Below are 19466 nucleotides of genomic sequence, written 5' to 3'. Positions count from 1 at the left end.
CCCCAATGCCCAGGAGAGTTGAGGTGGGATTTGCTGTAGGGAAAAATGGCCTTGATAGGAATTGATCAGCGGCATTAAGACTAGAGCTCAATAAGCTAGGTTCTTCATTTTCAAGCCTCTCTGGGTCTCATGTGTAACTTTAGTCAACTTCCTTTGCCACTCGGTACCCCAATAACTTTACTATAAAAAGTTAATGATGATGATCATAATAAATAATATTAAAACTAGGAGAATATTGTGAGAATTAGTTGTACCAATACACCCGAAGTTTATGGCGATAGAATTAGTAGTCATCATTATTATTTACTCTGGAGGAAAGGCCAGCAACTCAGGCCATACCCAGGAAAGTTAATTCTCTGTGGACTGGAGGACCAATGAAGCTGGGCATCTCAACAACAGTAGGGCAAGGAGATGCTATCAAGGGATGATCTGGAAACAAGAGTAGTTCTATAACTGAGACATCCCTTTTGACTCAATCCTGTAAGGTTTCAAGTTATATGGTATTCCTCTCAACCAGGACCAGTGGGGACTCCAAAAATGTCCATCCTATTAGATTTCAGCACTGATCAAAGGTACACATGTTCCTGTTTATGAGCAAGCTGGGTTCCGAAAAGCTGTTCATGTGAAGCCCTTTACTTGTAAGTCCAAAGTGGTATCACAAAGGCAGTGGAGAAAGCCTTCCATAGAAAGCAGACAAACTGAGTTGCATTTTCTCCAGTGCAAAGTGTTAAAATATTTACAACAAAGTAATAAAAACAAAGTTTCTAAGTAGAAGCTTCCATATTGTTTAGTCTCATACGGTTCAAAGTCAAGATAATATAAAGTAGTTCATGTAAAATGGGAAAAAAATACTTTTGTTTTTAGCCAAAAATATTTTGTATACCAGGTCAATATTATATGTGCCCACTTAGGAGTTTTTAAATACTTCTCAGTGTTGCTTGGAGAGACTCTGTGTGTGTGTGTGTGTGTGTTTAATACAGATCTCAAGACCCATGATCTAAGGCTCAGCCATGTTTTGGGCCCACTGAAATACATAGCAGGTGTCAGTTTTTGAAGACCAGAAATTTCACCTCTGACAAGAGTCTTTCTTACAATGCCTGATTCTGCCATTTTTTAACCTACCTTACTCTAATAGTGTATTTTAAATTGACTTTTTAAACATGCATTGTACATATACATGGAGATTTTTTCTGAATATCAACATCAAATGAAACAGCTCTCATGATTAGCTAATTCCTGGTTGTTAAAACTTACTGGAACAGAAATAAACTGGAGAGGCAGACAGTATAATGAATGAAATTAACATGTTCAAGCACTTAATAGATATTAAGTCATGCACTGTGCTAGATTCTTTACTTATGCTTTTTACTTAATCCTCAAAATAACCTTAAGTGAGACATTTTTATAACATCAAAAAGCTAATTAGAATCATCTTGAGATATACTGATAATTAGAAAGCACTTGTTTAAAGTGACAGAAATCTTGTATTGTCCCATACCACAAAATATTATACATGCCCAAGTACATGAATGTATAAATGCTGCACTGGTATAAGAATTAAAGGGAAATTTTGACAAATTTACATTGTTGGTAAAACTAGGTGGTAATGTAACTAATTTTTTTAAAGCACTATCTCATAGTGATTTGTTAGAAATAAATGTGTTAAAATCAGGGCAACTTTAGAGGAAATGTCAAAAGAGGCAAGTAATTTTATCCAGTTTTTTGACAGCAGAATGCAATTCATGTTGAAATTATGAATATGAGCCAAATTTAGAATCGCATCACTGAAAAATAACAATAGATTTCTGTAGTCAATTAAAAACCAAAAGTGAGCTAAAGGGGCTAAAAATTCATTTCAGCTGCTTCATACACTATAATATTCTGAGACCTCCTAAGCAGTGACAAATACACCTGTGCCCCTTTTTCTTTGCTCTAATTACCATTAACATATGAGATAGTGATTATAATATGCCATTTTCATCTTAGTATAAAACCAATAATAATTAGTACAAAATTTTTAATTGGGAAAAAGAAACATACATATAGACTTTAATTTGCCAACTTTTAGAGAGATTCATTGAGTACCATACTAAGTGGCACATAATTTGTCTTGTTTATTTATTGAATAATTATATATTCTATAAAATTTTCCAAAGGAGTTATTTCTTGATTACTTAATTTGACAGTAGATTTTTGGGCTGTTTTCTTTCAAATGTGCACACTTACTATATTAAAAGTGATATTTAACTACAAAAATAGGTAAAAGAAAAAATTCATAATAAATGATAAGGTTAATAATTTAGATTAATTTAGATCCTTAAGAGTGGTAAAACAAAGAATAAAACATGTAAAATTTATTTTAAAAAACCTTTCATTGTACATACATTTCAAATGGTACTTTAAGAAATCAAAGTCATATTTATTGCAGCTTAAGGTATATAACTTACTGCTATTAATATATGGTAGGCAAAAGCTGCAAAATCATAGAGCAAAGATTTAGAAGGAAGGGTCTAGTGTGAAAAACTGGGACAACATTAAGCACCACACAAAAATCAAATTAAAGTTCTTACCGTGAACAGTCGGTGCTAAGAGCATCATGCAGACTAATAGCTGTGATGGCCACATGGTTGTGTACTTGGGCATGAGTGCCTCAAGAGTGTGCCAGACTTGAAATGAAATAAATGTCTTTCTGATTCTTCTTCTGTATTCCAAGACTGATGATTAAAAAAAAAAACTCAAAAAGAAATATTCCTCAGAAACAGAAACACCAATATCCCAAATCTGAATCCTATAAACAAGAAAAAAAAAAGGGTTATCAATTACAGCAGTTTTCTTATTACCTTGAAAGTTTCTTTCCTGACTAGAGCATCTTTATACCTCCTCTCTTCTTCATTTTAACGAATACACGCATTAAATATAAAAATGAGTAAGTAACCTAAAGGACATTATTTATGCATGAATTACTACAGTGCTTATTTCCCAGTCCCCACACTGACTGGAATGAATAATCCAGTCATACTGGACAAATTAATATGACTATCCAATATTATTTTATATAATAATAATTAATTTCTATAATTTATTAATATGTTTAAATAGATCTGGTACTTATTCTGTAAACATTTTCCCAAATATAATTGTTACTAATATTAGAAAGGTAAAAAAAAATCATTCAGTATCATTACTCTGTGTTTAAACAAAAAAAGTTAAATAAATGAGTCTTACTTTCATTCCAGGTCCTGATAATCACTCAGAAAATATTCTACATATTAATTATATTACTGTTCTAAATATCTTTGTAATTACACTTGTGAAGATCATAGATTTATGTTGATTAATTATGCTCAACCATAATCAATGCATTCAACATAACTTTATTGAGTGCCCACTGCAATACAAAGCACCAGGCTAGGAACATAGGATAGAATAAAGAATAAAACACACAACCTATTATCCAGGATCCTACAACTTAAAATGAGGAGTCTTGCTTAAAAGTGTTGAATATATATGGAAGACATTAAAAACCTTCAGCATTAAAGCAGTTTTACTGAACCAAACTGATACAGCTGCTTGCAAAACGATCTATACAGACTTGTCCTAGGAAGTGAAAATAGTGAAGGAACCTGACCCAACTTTTGAAGATGTTGTCTTTCATAGCATCTTTAAAACTGATTAACCAACTATACACTGGGACTTCCTTCCTTTTCTTTCTTTTCTTCTCTTTCTCTCTCCTTTCTCTTCTGGTGGCTTATATATATTTAAAATAATTTCATATTTTGGTACAAATTTAAAATTGTTCTGGAAGGGGATATTCAGAATAGAGTTTACTGTGGATTATATTAATAAGCCATGTTCTAAAGAAATACATTCCAAAATATTTAACTGCTTGTCTTCATTATAAGACAAAATTACACAGACTTATCTGAATTTCTGGCATTGTTATTCACAGCATGGTAATTAAGAGCACACATTCTGAAGCAAGACCACCTAATTTCAGTTATTAGCTGCACTAGTACTATGACCTTGGGCAAATCATTTAAACACTCAGTCCTTGGTTTCCTATCTGTTAGTGGTGAGAGAGTAATATTACTTAATTCATATGATTATATGGACATTTAATGAACTAAAATTTGTCATTTTAATTATATAAAATATGTAAAAATATGCACTGCCCACAATAGTGTCTATTATGTGATAAGTGCTATATGTCCTAACAATTATTATGTATCTCATCAGTTTTTACTTTTATCCTACTCATATTCTTTAACATGGATGTGTAAGAAGCTAGATAATTCAATCCCAAAATACTTACTGAGTCACTATTGTAAAGACCGGCTCAGAGAATACTAAATTTGGAAACAACAAATCAAATAATTTTCTTCCTAATCTCACAGATATTATAAAAAAAAAAGCTCATAATGGACACTTTCATAACACTTAACAAATAGAGAAAGAATTGACAAGAAAAAACTGATTGAGATAAAACAAATTCTGTGAAAATGATTCATAAGCAGCATTTTCCTTTCATTTTCTTTATTCACACTCTGACTTACTAGAAAATATTTAGAATATTCTTAATTGCCACAAATGCTATATATGTAAAACTCTTTCAGAAAATAAATTTGAAAGCAGATGCTAATTTAAAAGTGCATTCTTTAACATGCATGTAACAATTAATAGATACTTATAGATACTTAAAATGACTGATGCATCAACAAGTAAAGAACTGCCCCCATCCCTCAACACTCAGTTACTGTCCTTTTTTTCCTCTGTAACTACAGCATCAAAAGACATGTGTATACACACTAACATATGCACAAACACAGACACATATGTATGTCAGATAAATATATACAGAACTATTTTGCAACTGAAAAAAACTGAGGGCAGGCATCTAGGTGAGTTATTTATTCATTATTTCAAAAATACATACTAAATATCTACCATGGTGGGTATTACTAAGATTGCAAATTACTAGAACAATTTTTTTCACAACTCCCACTGTAATGCGAAAAACAGAACACAGTAAATGAAGTCTCCATATAAAGAGAAGAATTAACATTTTTTTAGTTCGTATCATATGCCAAGCAATGTTCTAGATGATATTATACGATTATGTGATTTAATTCTCCATACACATCTATAAGGCAGATGATACTGTCTCCTGTTTACCGAAGAGGAAAATCAGACACGATACTCAGCAAGAATTTCAAACCAAATGTCTGACTCCATCATCAGTGCTCTTTCCTCTCTCTGTGGTAGAAACAAACAAGAAAATGTAAGAGAGTGATTAGGGGTATTAATTATGCAAAGGAAGGGGACAAGGTAGCAAGTTTCCAAGGAAGACTTAGGCCTTGCTTAAATACGTTACTTGATCGTGAAGAGTGAAGAATAGGAGGACAGCACAGATAAATGAGGTAGGCGTGGAGGGACAAAGAGAAAGGGAAGAAAGACATGTTCAAAAAGGAAAACAGCCTAATTACAGCATTGTACCTTTGGAGGAGCCAAAAGATTATCTCCATGATGAAACAGGAGTATTGCTATTGTCAACTTCAGTCTGGCTTTAGTGAAAACCAGAACCATTTATCTCATATGATATAATATATTTTCACCTTGATGAAGCAATGGGAGAAAGTTACTTTAAAGAAAGAATAAGAAAATGCTTATCTATTATTTGTAACAATCGCTTATTTTAAGATAGCACAGCAGGGCATAAAACCATGGTACTAAGATTATTCTGTATTTGATTTGGGCATAAAAGTTTGTTCTCATGACGACTGGAAACAGAGGTGGGGAAAGGAATTCAGATGAACAGAAGCTATTATATGAGGAGGGTAACATGTCCTCACACTCTAGCCTCATCCCTAACCCGATTTCTCACCCTATACAGCCCCAAAATAACGTGCTAATTCGGGGGTATATTTAATAAAATTGCAATAATTAAAATACATACATTTTAATAAATAATTTGTAAGATGAAATTGTTCATAACCTACAGAAAGATAAACCACCACTCTCTAAATGTTAACATAAAAAAAGAAAGAAAAGTTTCTGGGATGATTTTTCTCCAATTTATGTGTTGTCATTAACTTCACCAAACCAATCGGTTCTCATACAAAAGGGATTTTCACTCATTTCTGAAATATAGCTCTTCAAAACATAAAGAAAAAAAAACAAGAAAAGACATTAGGGACTCATTAAGTCACATATGACAAGATAATTACTCATAAAAAGATATACCAATGATATAAAGCATTTAACAAGTCAATTTCAACATGTTTCCATTTCCAATAAAATTTCTTTAGCCTCCTCCACGTACAAGCCCTGCACTAACACTATGGTCAAGTGAGGAAGCGTGGCTATATGTCTAAAATAGGATCACCACTGTAAAACAATGTGCAGTAAAACATGGATGCTAGAAGGTATAGTCACCAATAATTATAGTGCTGTGCAAAATGTGTAATGTGTTCCATGAGATGTTCTAGAAACACACAGTAAAAAACTGCCAGACTTTCTTTTGTGTGTAACAGCAAGAGATTTAAAAGCATGCAGACTGAATATTCTGGTGCTGGTCAAGTTTGCAAACTTCTCTGAATCTCAGTTTCTTCAACTATAAAAGAGAGAATAATATTCCCCTTGTAGGTAGATTGTGAGGATTGGCGATAACGTAAATTATTGTCTGATGCAGAGATGTCATGTGATTGTACATGCCTGTTAATGCATGTCTCTCATTCACCAGTTCCTTTCTTTCCTTAATTCTCTCAATATTGACAAATAGACCATTTGCCTGACTCCCATCTGTCTCACTTACAAATTCAGGAAACTAATAACATACTCTCTTTGAGAGAAATGAACACTCTCCTAGAGAATTCTATGCATACTCTCCTTGAGAATTCCAACGGCTGAAAGATGGATACTAAAATAATGTGAGGGTCTATAAAAAAGGATTTTTCTGTATGCTTCTCTTCTTTAAAATATATTTTATTATTTAAGCTACTAGTTTCCATTAATAAATCAGCATATTAAATGATTTAGAAATTATTATTGAAGGATGATGTTTCTAAATTTTATCAAAGATTATCACAATATGGGGAACATTTTTGCATGGTACCCCGTCTAAAACTTGAAAGGAATATATTTCTAGTGTAGACCTTGATTTGGTACTTGGAGTTTATATGTCCTCCAACAAAACTATCTAACTTAACTTCACTACTCTTCACAATATTCAAAATTTAAAAGTGAGGTTGATTAAAGCATCCTAATTTATATTATTAATATTTAAGATTATAATTATGAAACTGTGTAATTTGACTCAAGTTTCACTAAATGTTAAAAAAATCACAACATGGAAAGATAATCTATAAATGTTATATGTAAATAAAGTCTTTGATCATAAACTACATGGAAAATTCTTTACATTACATTTAGACTAAATTCCATTCATATTTAGCACAATAATTTTGAGAACATATTTAAATTTTTTATTGCTGAAACAAAATTTCTTCTAAATTTAAAACATCGATTTTTTTACTTTGGGGAAACTCTTTCCTTAAATTCTGGTGTCATAATTCATTTTTCCCATTTAATTTTTTCATATACCCTTCTCAAATCATATTTGAAAACTTCCATTTTTATATTTGGTTTCTTTCTACACTCTAAAGATTAGTATTAGAATCTGAGTTACAAGTCGTCCTGGAATTGTTACTTCTATTTCAGCTGCTCTTAATCACATGTCTATTAGACAACTTACTCTCAATCTCTTCCCAAAGTAAATTGCATGTTATCATTATACCTTCCTCCTCATAATAACCTAGACAAGATACTATAATAACTTTTCAATAATAATTTTACATCTTGTCACCTATTAAATGTTCGCTTATTAGCAATTTTGCTAACTCCAAATTTGATTCCTTATCAACCATACAAAATTTTAACACATATTTTAATTTGCATATTTACATATTTTTGCCATATTAGTCTTTTTAGAGTTCGATGGGTTTTTTTAAACATGTTTGGCACATGCCAAATGTATAAAATGCCTTGTGGAACTATTTAAATAATTAATTGGTATATAGTCTTATATAACCCCATTGTTAAATATAATTTCACAGTTTCCCATTTAGCATTTTTTCCCTCATTCAAAATAGGGAAACTGTAGTCACTTTCTCAAAAAAAAAAAAAACCCAAAAAACCAAACAAAACCTCCACCTTTAGAAGTGTTTATAAATATTGCTTGAATGTTACCTCTATTCTGCCAAGGCTATTTGATGGATTTTGAAATTTAAATGATTTCAAACTACATTCATTAACAAACCAAATATTAACTTTTTATCTATATAAAACTGGTATGTGGTAACTCATGAAAAGTGATGTAAGTTTCAAAAAGTTTAACAGTTATTTCAACATTTGTCACTAACTTAACGAGTAAAGCAAATATCTGTTATCATAACAGAACATCTAGTTAAACATGATTTATGTGCACAAAGCTCACTACATCCATAAATAAGAGTCATCCATATTAACCAAAAGTGTCAAATATTTCTGAGAAATATTCATTTATAAGGCTGAAAAATTTTCATCTAGAGTATTTAACTATGCATAGATGCTTAGATGAGATTTAATGCTCAGTATTCAAATTTAAGGTGGCAGTATTTCCATGATTTACTAATATTGCATAATCATAAGCACATATACATCAATACTCCATAGTCCATGCCCTATCAAATGATGGATGCCATTTAGTCTCCAAAGAAATGTCTTCCCTAAATGGTTCAAAATGGAAGACCCCTTCTGATGTGAATGATGTTCTATGATATTAATTCTTAGGGAGAAGAAGTAGGGCAGCAAGATGAAAAATTAGATGACTATAACACAACTTCCTGGCATCACCATGCTATAAAATGTTAAAATCTTTGGTGTAATGATCACTAGGTAGAAGCAAACAAGTTTTAAAGGAGTCTAGACTGAGTAAACTAGATACTGTTTTTTAAATGTTAAATGTAATTTACAATGTCTAAAACCTAAAATATACTTTAAAAAAAGTTTTCTTGTTGTTTGCTAAAAACATTACATATATTACTTCTCAACTGAGAGTGCATGTGAGTGTGCTATGGATTGTAAAGCACTTTATTTTGGGTCCTACTATTGTTCATACTTTAAAAATAATTAAACACTTTCTCAACATTTTGGCTCTGAAAACCAAAGCACTACAATAAGTTTCAAGGATCTTTCCTTTCGTTCAATGTTTACGGAGTCAAAGAACCTTATATTAAATAACTATTGAAAAGTACTTAATTATGGAGTCTATTTGGTAGCAGTAAGGTGCTGAGTGCTTCTTAGTAAATACTTTCTTAAATAGTGCTAGATCCCCTTGGAGATTCATAGAGGACAAATTCTCAATCACCTCATTTAATATTTTCAATAAATATTAAATTCAATCAACCCACACATGTGTTTATTCATCAATGTGTTCCAAGAGATCATTGTTGGATACAAACAATATAATCTGTGATCACGGGAGGTATCAGAGATATATATGGGACAGTTCTTGCACTAAAGAAGGAAGAGGAGGAAAAGGAGTAGCAAAAAGACAACAATGAGACAGAAAAAAGGAGGAAAGAGATGATGCAAAAACATAAAATAATAAAATGTAAATCGAAAAATATGATTTTTTAAAAAGAGAGGTAAAATAATAAAGGAGATAACCCAGCTTGGAAGATCTGGAAGACCTATAAGAAGAGAATGATACTTGTGCTGGAGTATAAAGAATAGGCAAAATTTCACTGAACAATGACTGGAAGAATATTATTCTGGGTTAAGCGTTGTTACAAAGAAAGGTAAAGAACAGGTAAAAGACAAAGTATAAATTACCGAACTGCAAGTCATCTGTTTTGTCAAGTTTACTGAGTAAATCAGAAGCAAGAAAAGACCACACAGATGATGAATTGGGGCAGAATGGGAAAGGTTTTGAAGTCTATACAAAAAAATTTGGATTCAATTTGGTTAGTTTCCAACCATGATGTTTTCAAAATTTAAACAATACCTTTTATTTTCTAAAAGCACAAATTATGTAAGTAAATAAAAATCACTGCAAGCATTGTCTTTTAAGATTGAGGGTAAATATTTATAGTCAGTACATCCTAAAAATGTCTATAATCCTCTGTATTGCTCCTAACACTTGAACATTTTGCTCTGAATTTAATTTCTGTAAATGACCTTTGGTTTGAAATAAAGAGCCTGAGTTATTGGAGATATTAAGTGAAACAGAGGTATTAAGTGAATCATTAAATTAATAAACTAGTATTTAGATAGTACCTAACACGATACCACACAGAAATAAAGCAGTCTTTGCATTTTCTTAATATGATACTTTGTCAGGATTCCAAACTTGCATAACATTGCTAAGCAACTATTATCCTATTTGAGATCAAATACTGATTCCAGAACAGTATACTTTTAAACACAATGGTATTGTTATGCATTTGGCAGTGTATTACTACCAAATAACACACTGTATCTATATGACTTATCTGTACAGATGTGCCCTTTATAACACATTCAGGACAAATACAATCTGGAAGAAATTTCATATACACTAAGTATGTGTTTGCCTTGACCTAGAAGTGGATGTGGTCATACTTTTCTTAGTACTTAATTTTCTACACATATTTAAAAAAAAATCTCAGCTCCTGTCATCAAGTATTAAACATCGCATAAGTCAGCGCCATCATAAGCAGCATGAAAAGAGGACAAGATATGAGCTTTGGTGTGAGAAAGGCATTTAAGTCCTCCCTCTTCAAGCTGTGAGCTGTATGACCACAGGCAGATTACTTAAATTTTCTATACTCTAATGTTCACATCTAAAATTAATACTTATTCCACCAGATGGTTAGAAGGCTTAAATAAAAGTTTTATATATATACATACACACACATATACATATATACATTACATATAAAGATTCCTGGCAAGAGTAGGCATTCAATAAGTGAGAAAAATCCTTGTTCTCATTTAATGAAGAGTTTTATATTGAAAAGTAGGGTTATAAATGGTAAATGAGACTACATTTAATGGTGAGTAGGACAGAATAACATTTGATAGGAATTTTTGAGTAGTTGGATGGGAAAGAGAATAAAATCAGAAGGTACACTGTAAACATCATGCTTTTAGATGATTAAATTGGTCTTGGTATGTAGGAAAAAATGGAGAGGGGAAAAAAATAGGCTCATGGAATCAGTAATAATATTAGCCAGAGTTAGTTAGTATGGTGGAAATTCACAGTGACCTACAAGTGCAGAATTGTGATTTAAAATATATATTATTTGACCAAAGTCAGGACAGCAGTTTTTCAAGTTATAGAAATATTAAATTATATGTTTTGTCAGGGTGGAAGGGATAAAAATCAGGAAAAAAATAGAAGGGAAAAACAGAGAATTGGTACAGAAGATACATGAAAAATTAAATCAGATTGGAATTAGGGAGATTAGTTCAGGAATAAAACTACATTTCCACTAGAATTTTCACTCAAGTCTTCATTCTTCCTTCATTCTTTCCCTACTATCTCCTCCACAAGTTAAGTTTCAGAGAGATCAGAGCAAGGAAAGACCTACTTGTATTCAATGAAAAAATTTTGAAAGTTACTAACCACACTTCTCAAGCAATGAAACGCTCAATGTCTATACACTGTCTGAACACTAACAAACAACACTTTTTATTGCTTAAGTAAAATACATATTTCCTTACAATTATATTTAAAACATAACTTGGTCCTATGTTAGAAAACAAGCAATATAGGAAGGTAAATTTACTAAGTTCTCACCATATGACCCAGGAATCCCGCTCCTGGGCATATATCCAGAAGGAATCCTACTTCAGGATGACACCTGCACCCCAATGTTCATAGCAGCACTATTTACAATAGCCAAGACATGGAAACAGCCTAAATGTCCATCAACAGATGACTGGATAAAGAAGATGTGGTATATTTATACAATGGAATACTATTCAACCATAAAAACTGACAACACAACGCCATTTGCAGCAACATGGATTCTCTTGGAGAATGTCATTCTAAGTGAAGTAAGCCAGAAAGAGAAAGAAAAATATCATATAAGATTGCTCATATGTGGAATCTAAAACAAACAAACAAACAAACAAACAAACAAAGCATAAATACAAAACAGAAATAGACTCACAGACATAGAATACAAACTTGTGGTTGCCCAGGGGGTGAGGAGTGGGAAGAGACAGACTGGGATTTCAAAATTGTAGAATAGATAAACAAAATTATACTGCATAGCACAGGGAAATATATACAAGATCTTATGGTAGCTCACAGAGAAAAAAAATGTGACAATGAATATATATATATATGTTCGTGTATAACTGAAAAATTGTGCTCTACACTGGAATTTGACACATTGTAAAATGATTATAAATCAATAAAAGATGTTAAAAAAATTTACTAAGTTCTCAAGAGTAAAAGAACCATTTAACTGTCTTTCAGATAGTGTTACGATCTAACAAGTGTCCATTAAAGTTTAGGAACAAATTTGGATTTAATGAACAGTGCTATTTTTGTCTTAAAGGCAGCCTATCATTTAACCATGATTGATGTTTTACAGAGGATCATTTTCTTGCAAGGTGTCCTTGAGTTAACCTTTTCCTTGAGATCCCCCAAAGCATCTGATTGGAGTGTGCTCCCAACAAGCTTTGAATAGGATAAAATTTTCCCCACTGATATGTTCAATAGGAAATATAATCAAAGAGTTTGAAATTAAACTAAGTATAAATAATTACTTTAATGCAACTAGCTTGGAAAATAACTCAATTGCTTGAAATGAGAGAATTACAACTGAAAACTGGATCTCGTATTTCTTTCCATGTATATGATTTTTAAAATTGATCCTCTGCTCTTCACAAATGAAAATAATCATAAAATTTCTAATTTTTATCATCAATATTCACTGCAAAAAATAAATCTGAATGAATACAGCCCTTATTTAAAAGGTTATTCAAAAAAATCAGCAATTGCTTTACAATATTTCATTCACAATCATAATCATTAAAGATTTCTCTTTCCAAGGGAAGTAGAAATTAGGAAAGGCATGCAAGCTACAGTAAAAACATGCAGAACATTACAGGTTTCTACTTCAAAGTAAGTAATTCCACTTCTAACAGGAACATGGGAATCTATTCCAAAATCTAGAGCACCAGGCAAAATAACAGTCCTCTTTATAACAATAGCCCTTACTATCAGGCATTGTTGTAAGAGCTTTCCACTTATTGGATCATTTAATTGATCTTAAATATAAATATTATTGTCAATCCTATAACGACTCCAAAGGAAAGGTTTATTATTATTCCTAAGTGGCAAATGAGGAAGCTGAGAGACCAAGAGGTTGAAGAGCTTACTGAGGTTACATAGCTAAAAATAAAAGAGCTCACATTTGCACCTAAACCCTCTAGACCCATGGTTTGTGCTTTCATTCATTAGTTCCTACTGTCTCTCTTTGCTTCTATTGACTACTGATCCTATGGCATACCTACTAAAATAAACTGAATGCTTGGCTCCCCTCAGAATTCGTATGTTGAATACAGATCCCAATGTGATGGCATTTGTGGGTGAAGCCTTTGAGAGGTGATATGGTCACGAGAACCGAATCCTCCTGAGATCAGCGCCTTAGGAAAGAACCCCAGAGAGCTTTCTACAGTCGCTTCCTCCATGTGAGGTTACAGCAAGAGGACAGCTGTCTGTAACCCAGGGAGTGGGCTCTCTTTAGAACTCAGCCAGGCTGGTCCCTGATCTTGGACTTCCAGTCTCTGGAACTGTGAGAGGTAAATGTATGTTGTTTATTTAGATATCCAGCCTGTGGTACTTTTCTTATCACATCCTGTGACAAGACAATACTTCATATACATGTAAGGAACCTTTTGCTAGTATGAAGGTGACTATGGGTTGAATGAAGTGAGATGAAGTTCTAGAATATAGCTCTCTCTCTATATATATATATTGAAATAGTCAAAGGAACTTCAGATTGAGAGAATCATGGTATTAACAGAAGGTCTTCATTATCTTCACTTCTGCATAATTACTAGCTGGCATCATACATCTTTTGGTATATCTGAATAGATACAAATGACCCATTTTTATTCATGCTTGTTTTTAGTGAGTGAAGGGCAAGACCACCAGACTTCATCAGGCAAAGTAACCCAGGTATGATGAACTTGGAGGTTCTTAGGAGCCAAGCAAGTGCGTCTTAAATTACATAAAAAGTTGAAAACAATCAGGAAAACATAGAAAATAAAAGCTATCTTCCAAATAAAGTTCTGAAAAGATTTCAACATCTACCAATTTAATTTCAAACAGCATAACTCTTTAATTCTGTTAGTAATTTTTCCAAAAAGGAAACCCAGACTACTCAGAATGTTACCAAGAAGAAGCAAATATGTCTTCAAAGCAGAATTATTTGTGACTTTATCATACTTATTTTAAATTTAAAATCAAATTGACAAATAATCAATCAAGCTAACCTCAAGTATTTTTAATATTTGTTCAGGTTTTATTATCTACAGAGGTATTATGACTGTGGTAGACTAGTAGTACATTGTGTTACTTCCTTTTTGACAATTTTATAATAGAAATTAACTAAGTACTTCATGATTGACAATCATGACAATATATTATATCTAGTATAAGTATGTGTTATAAGTGAAGTTCCAGAATTTGATATAAAGCCAAAATAATCACGTCTTCTCCTACGAAATTCTAAAATATATTATTATCAATGCAGATAGCACTACAATTGAGACTGGTGAAAAGTTATTTCCATAGCTGAGAACAGTGAACTTTCCCCGATAAATTAGATGGCCAGAATCATATTAAGCTACAGTACGGGTTTAGGGGCTGAACTGGGGATAGGGGGAGAATCTCATTTCTTAACACTAGTTCCCTGAAAACTATGACAGTTACTAAGAACAGACTTAAAAATAAAGCCTAGAATAGGAAAGCCACAAAAATTGAGGTAGTAATGTCAAATTCATTCTATTCCAACTCCTTCAGGCAGAAAAGAAAAACACACATCTACTTGCACTTTCTTTGAAGGCTATCCAAAGCCAAGAGGAATGCAGGGGAAGCTAAATCTCATTATGAGCGAGGTCCTTCTACAGACTTTCACTATGGTTTAGTTATCATGACTGGTCAGTCCCACTCATCTCTTTCATATAAACAATTGACTTGAAACCCTTGATATCCACATTTAAAAAAAATTCAATAAGTTTCTTTTTCAAAAGAAGTTTAAACAAGTATTAATAAGAACAAGATTACCATAAAATCCTGGAATTTTTAAAAAATGTATACCAGACAAGGTCTCAAAATAATTCTTTCAAAATCTCCTGCAAAAGACATCTACGTATTTTAAATATCTTGTTCTTGAGATTATGAAAGAAATGTATTGTCTTTTGTGATTCATAAAGTATCACAAGATAACTTTGCTATATTTCATTCCTTGTAGTTAGTGTATCAGTAGTAACCAGGCAGGAGAGAAAATACACATATTTTGAAATTATCTCATCTCAGTAGGGTACACCTGGATAGGTCTCAAATTAAACATCTTCTTTAATGGCCCATTATGGAGTATCAATGCCTAAAATACCCGAAGGGAGTCAGGGACAATTACTGCCAAGGGAGAGTTTCTAAGGTTGTAGCTTATGATGCAATATTTCTGCTGTAACTTTAGTCTGACTGGGAGTTTATTTAAATACATTTTTTTATAGTTTTAAAATCAATAGCTAACACAGTAAGGTTTAGCATAACCCAAAGATACAGATTAAAAATATTAATGCATCAATACATTTTTACAGTAATGCTCTGATAATTAGCATTTATAGATAGCTACCAAATTATGAAATGGGTCATTTTATAAAACTTAACTTTTAAGATAGCTGCTTAGACCCCAAAGGATATTCTTCATGGGGAAGAAAAAAATACGAAAGTAAATTTAATCTTTATAGTAAAATGTATATAATTTAGTAGAAATAATAAGCATCATAACATCTATTCTTCAGGAGCTATAAAAACAAGTATAACATAGAGACACTGGCATTCTTGCTGTAGGACAAAGACGTCTCTTTTTACATCAAAAACGTCTCAGCTTCTAGGGTTTTAACTGGTAGGCAGAATGGCAAACCTAAAGTAAGGTGAAATCAGAATAAAACCATCTTTTTGCTCCATTCATCTTGTTTCTGTTAGTCCTATCACCATAGAAACTGACCTGGAGTACCATTAAAAAACAAACAAACAAAAGCAAAAAAACTAAAAAGCATCAATTAGGGCCGGGAATAAGTAAGTGAAAGGTTGTGAGAAAACGAAATATAAGGAAAACAGAAAGAAAAAGGAAAAAAGAAAATTTTCTAAGGACAGTACCTGAATGGAAAAGGAATCGCTAAACAGGTTTGGCTAATACATTTATATGCAGGATAATAAAGGATGTATCTAGAGAAGGAACATAGAAGTCAGGCCCTATTCGGATTCCTATAATTAAGGAATTTTATAACCACTTATTATACTTAGTTATTAATATACTAATTTATTCAATCATAAATAATATATAATTTATATAACTGTACATATAACTACAATGATAATGGATCATTTTTATCATACCATTCACATTTTTATCCAGTAAATATTGCAACTCAAAATTTTTTGATTTTAGTAACCTAGTACAACATGAGAATGTTTATGAATACATAATTTAAAGCTATCAATTGCTATTTTTCAGTATACCTTCGGTATATTTGGTATATTTTATAATGGTAAAAATAAGTGGCACTTCAAATCATATAATGTCAAGCACTTATTTAAAAAATTACACTCAGTAACTCCTAAAGATATCTATACAAATAATAGTACATGTTTTTGATGTAGAAAGATAATTAAACCAATAAAAACAGTGACAGTTAAGATAACTAAAACAAACAAGTAAACAGAAAGGAGTCTTGGTTACTGGGAAGAATAACCAAGTCATTTTTTGTTGTTGAAAACGAAGAGCCTCATGAGGAAATGTGAACGTTTGTGAAGAGCTATCACAGGGCGGCACATATCGCACCTGGAGGCCCTTATGCTGTGCCCTCTGGGCATTTATACTTTTAAAAGTGTTGAAAAAAAAATACATCAGTGAAATTATCTGAGTGATTTGAGCAAAATACTATTCTATAAGGTGACTTTGAAAGAATTTCCCATTAAGTAATAGGATATGTAACATAATTATCACCAAGTTATATTTAAATTAATTTAGGCCAAACAGCAATCCATTCTACACAGAGACTATGCAACTGAAAAGCATAAGGAAAGAAAACTTGAAAAAGAGCAGCACAAAGTGCTGTCCAAAATTATTTTGACAAAGATTATTATTTAAGATAAATGCCTGTTAGAAACTTTTCTCATAAAATTTGATTTTCTTAATAATTAAGAATCTAAAGCAGTTTAATGGCTATTTGTTTAGAGATACCACTGTGTTGATCCTCACAAAAAAGTCCTTTTTCTCTGGCTTTGGTAAAAATATCTTTGAGTTATGTAGTTTAAAAATTGCATTGATGTTCCAGTACATAAATCATTTCTTTGTTCAGTCCTTTCTCTGCAGAACAGTGATGATTCACAGAGACAATTCAGGAGCACCTAGGTTTTAAAGTAACCAAAATTGGCAAATTGTACAAAAAGATATATAGTATTGTTCAACACTTGGCTCTAGCTAGAAATAAAGTAAAGGGAACCACAGATCGACTGTGATGGAAAATCCATCAGAAACAACCAAGCTGGTGGATTATTATACACAATGATATCTGAATCCTTTTAACTAACATTTTATTTAAATATTCTAATATATTTTGCAATGATAGCAGATAAAAAGCCAAAACAGATAACTACCTACTGTAGAAGATGCTAAAACATCTTAAGGTTAAAAACATTTCTTTAAAGCAATAATTATATTTGTGCCTCATTTTGGAGGAGTTAATTTTTTATGGGTGAATTACAACAATTACAAATCTTGCATCTTTTTTTAGAATCAACAGTTATTTATGTTTTCTGGTTTTGCTTTTTCTGGCATGTCTGTGATTACTGAACAAGATACAGCTGAAAGCATCCCAAAGATTATTTATCCTTGCATTTTAGACATTGATTTATTTTTTAGTGATTTTTCAAAGTAAGGTATTCCCTGAAATATTTCAAAAAATTGCATTCCCAAAGAAACACAGTCTTGCTTTTATGAAAATATACCATTACAATAATTTTTAATGTTATGCATAAATATGACAGCTTAAACAGAAAGATTACATCCTTTACTTTTTTCCTTAAAACTGTTAAAATAAAATAAAGATAATTATTTTCCTCTGTGAAAGAGTAAGATTATTTCATCAACTAAAATAATGTCCTTTTAAAAAGAATTTCTTCTTTCTTTTTTTTTTATGATACGTCTTATTTTTCACCTTTAATGAAAATGTATACTCTAATATGTGGTTTTTCCAGTTACAAAATAAATGAGTCACAAGGATAAAATGTACAGAGTGGAAAATACAATCAAGAACAATGTAATCTTTTTATATGGTGACAAAGGTTGTCAAAAGGTACAGACCTCCAGTTACAAGATAACTAAATACTAGGGATGTAATGGACAACATGATCAATATAATTAACACTGCTCTGTATTGTATATGAAAGTTTTTAAGAGAGTAAATACTAAGTTTTCATTGAAAGGAAAACATTTTTCTTTTTCTTTTATTTTGTATCTGTATAAGATGATAGGTGTTCACTAATTTAATGTGGTAATTATTTCATGATGTATGTAATCGTTATACTGCACACCTTAAACTTATATGGTACTGTATGTCAATCATATCTCAACAAAACTGGAAGCAAAAACTATAAACATAGATAAATGTATTTTCTCTCAAACTTCCCCATAGTCTTGACAAAGGAACCTAACTGTTATATAAAATGCCAAGTATTCCGAACATAAAAGTCTTAATGGATTAATTTTATTTAATGGCTTTCCATAATCTTGTCATTTTTAAAAATTCTAATAAACTGGATCAGTTTTGCCCACATGCAGGGCATGAGTATTTCTAGTGGGTGTTATTCACCTACTGAAGTTGAGTATCTCCAAAGTCCATCTTCCTCCAGGTCCCTCAACACACCTGAAGCAGCTGAGAAAACCAAGGTCTACCCAGTGGCAACACTGATCAGCACACGCTATCTTGTTTTTCCTCTTCTTCCCTTTTTCATTGCTATTCTTTAATATATTCATTGTAAAAAGAAAACTTTGCAATCACCAAGCCATTTTTGTCAGAATAAAGAAATGCCTGAAATCTTTTAATTTGATTAAATCTCATCACTGAGCTTACGACTATTTATGAATCAGATCACTGACCATTATATAGTTTCAGATTCTAGCTGTCAGAAATAAATG

The 19466-nt window shown here is 31.8% G+C and overlaps 1 protein-coding gene across 9 annotated transcripts in view; it reads right to left on the bottom strand.

Moving 5' to 3' along the window:
* ADGRL3 (adhesion G protein-coupled receptor L3) overlaps nt 1–19466 on the bottom strand; it is a 730953-nt gene that overhangs the window by 462882 nt on the left and 248605 nt on the right. For all 9 annotated transcript variants that reach the window (XM_072940759.1, XM_072940764.1, XM_072940768.1 and 6 more), the window contains exon 3: nt 2571–2788. In XM_072940759.1, the coding sequence (XP_072796860.1) occupies nt 2571–2643 (73 nt within the window). In that variant the 5' untranslated portion in view covers nt 2644–2788. The remainder of the gene's footprint in view (nt 1–2570; nt 2789–19466) is intronic.

Source organism: Vicugna pacos, chromosome 2 (assembly GCF_048564905.1).
Source record: "Vicugna pacos chromosome 2, VicPac4, whole genome shotgun sequence".
NCBI lineage: Eukaryota > Metazoa > Chordata > Mammalia > Artiodactyla > Camelidae > Vicugna > Vicugna pacos.
This window is presented reverse-complemented; position numbering and strand designations above follow the sequence as displayed.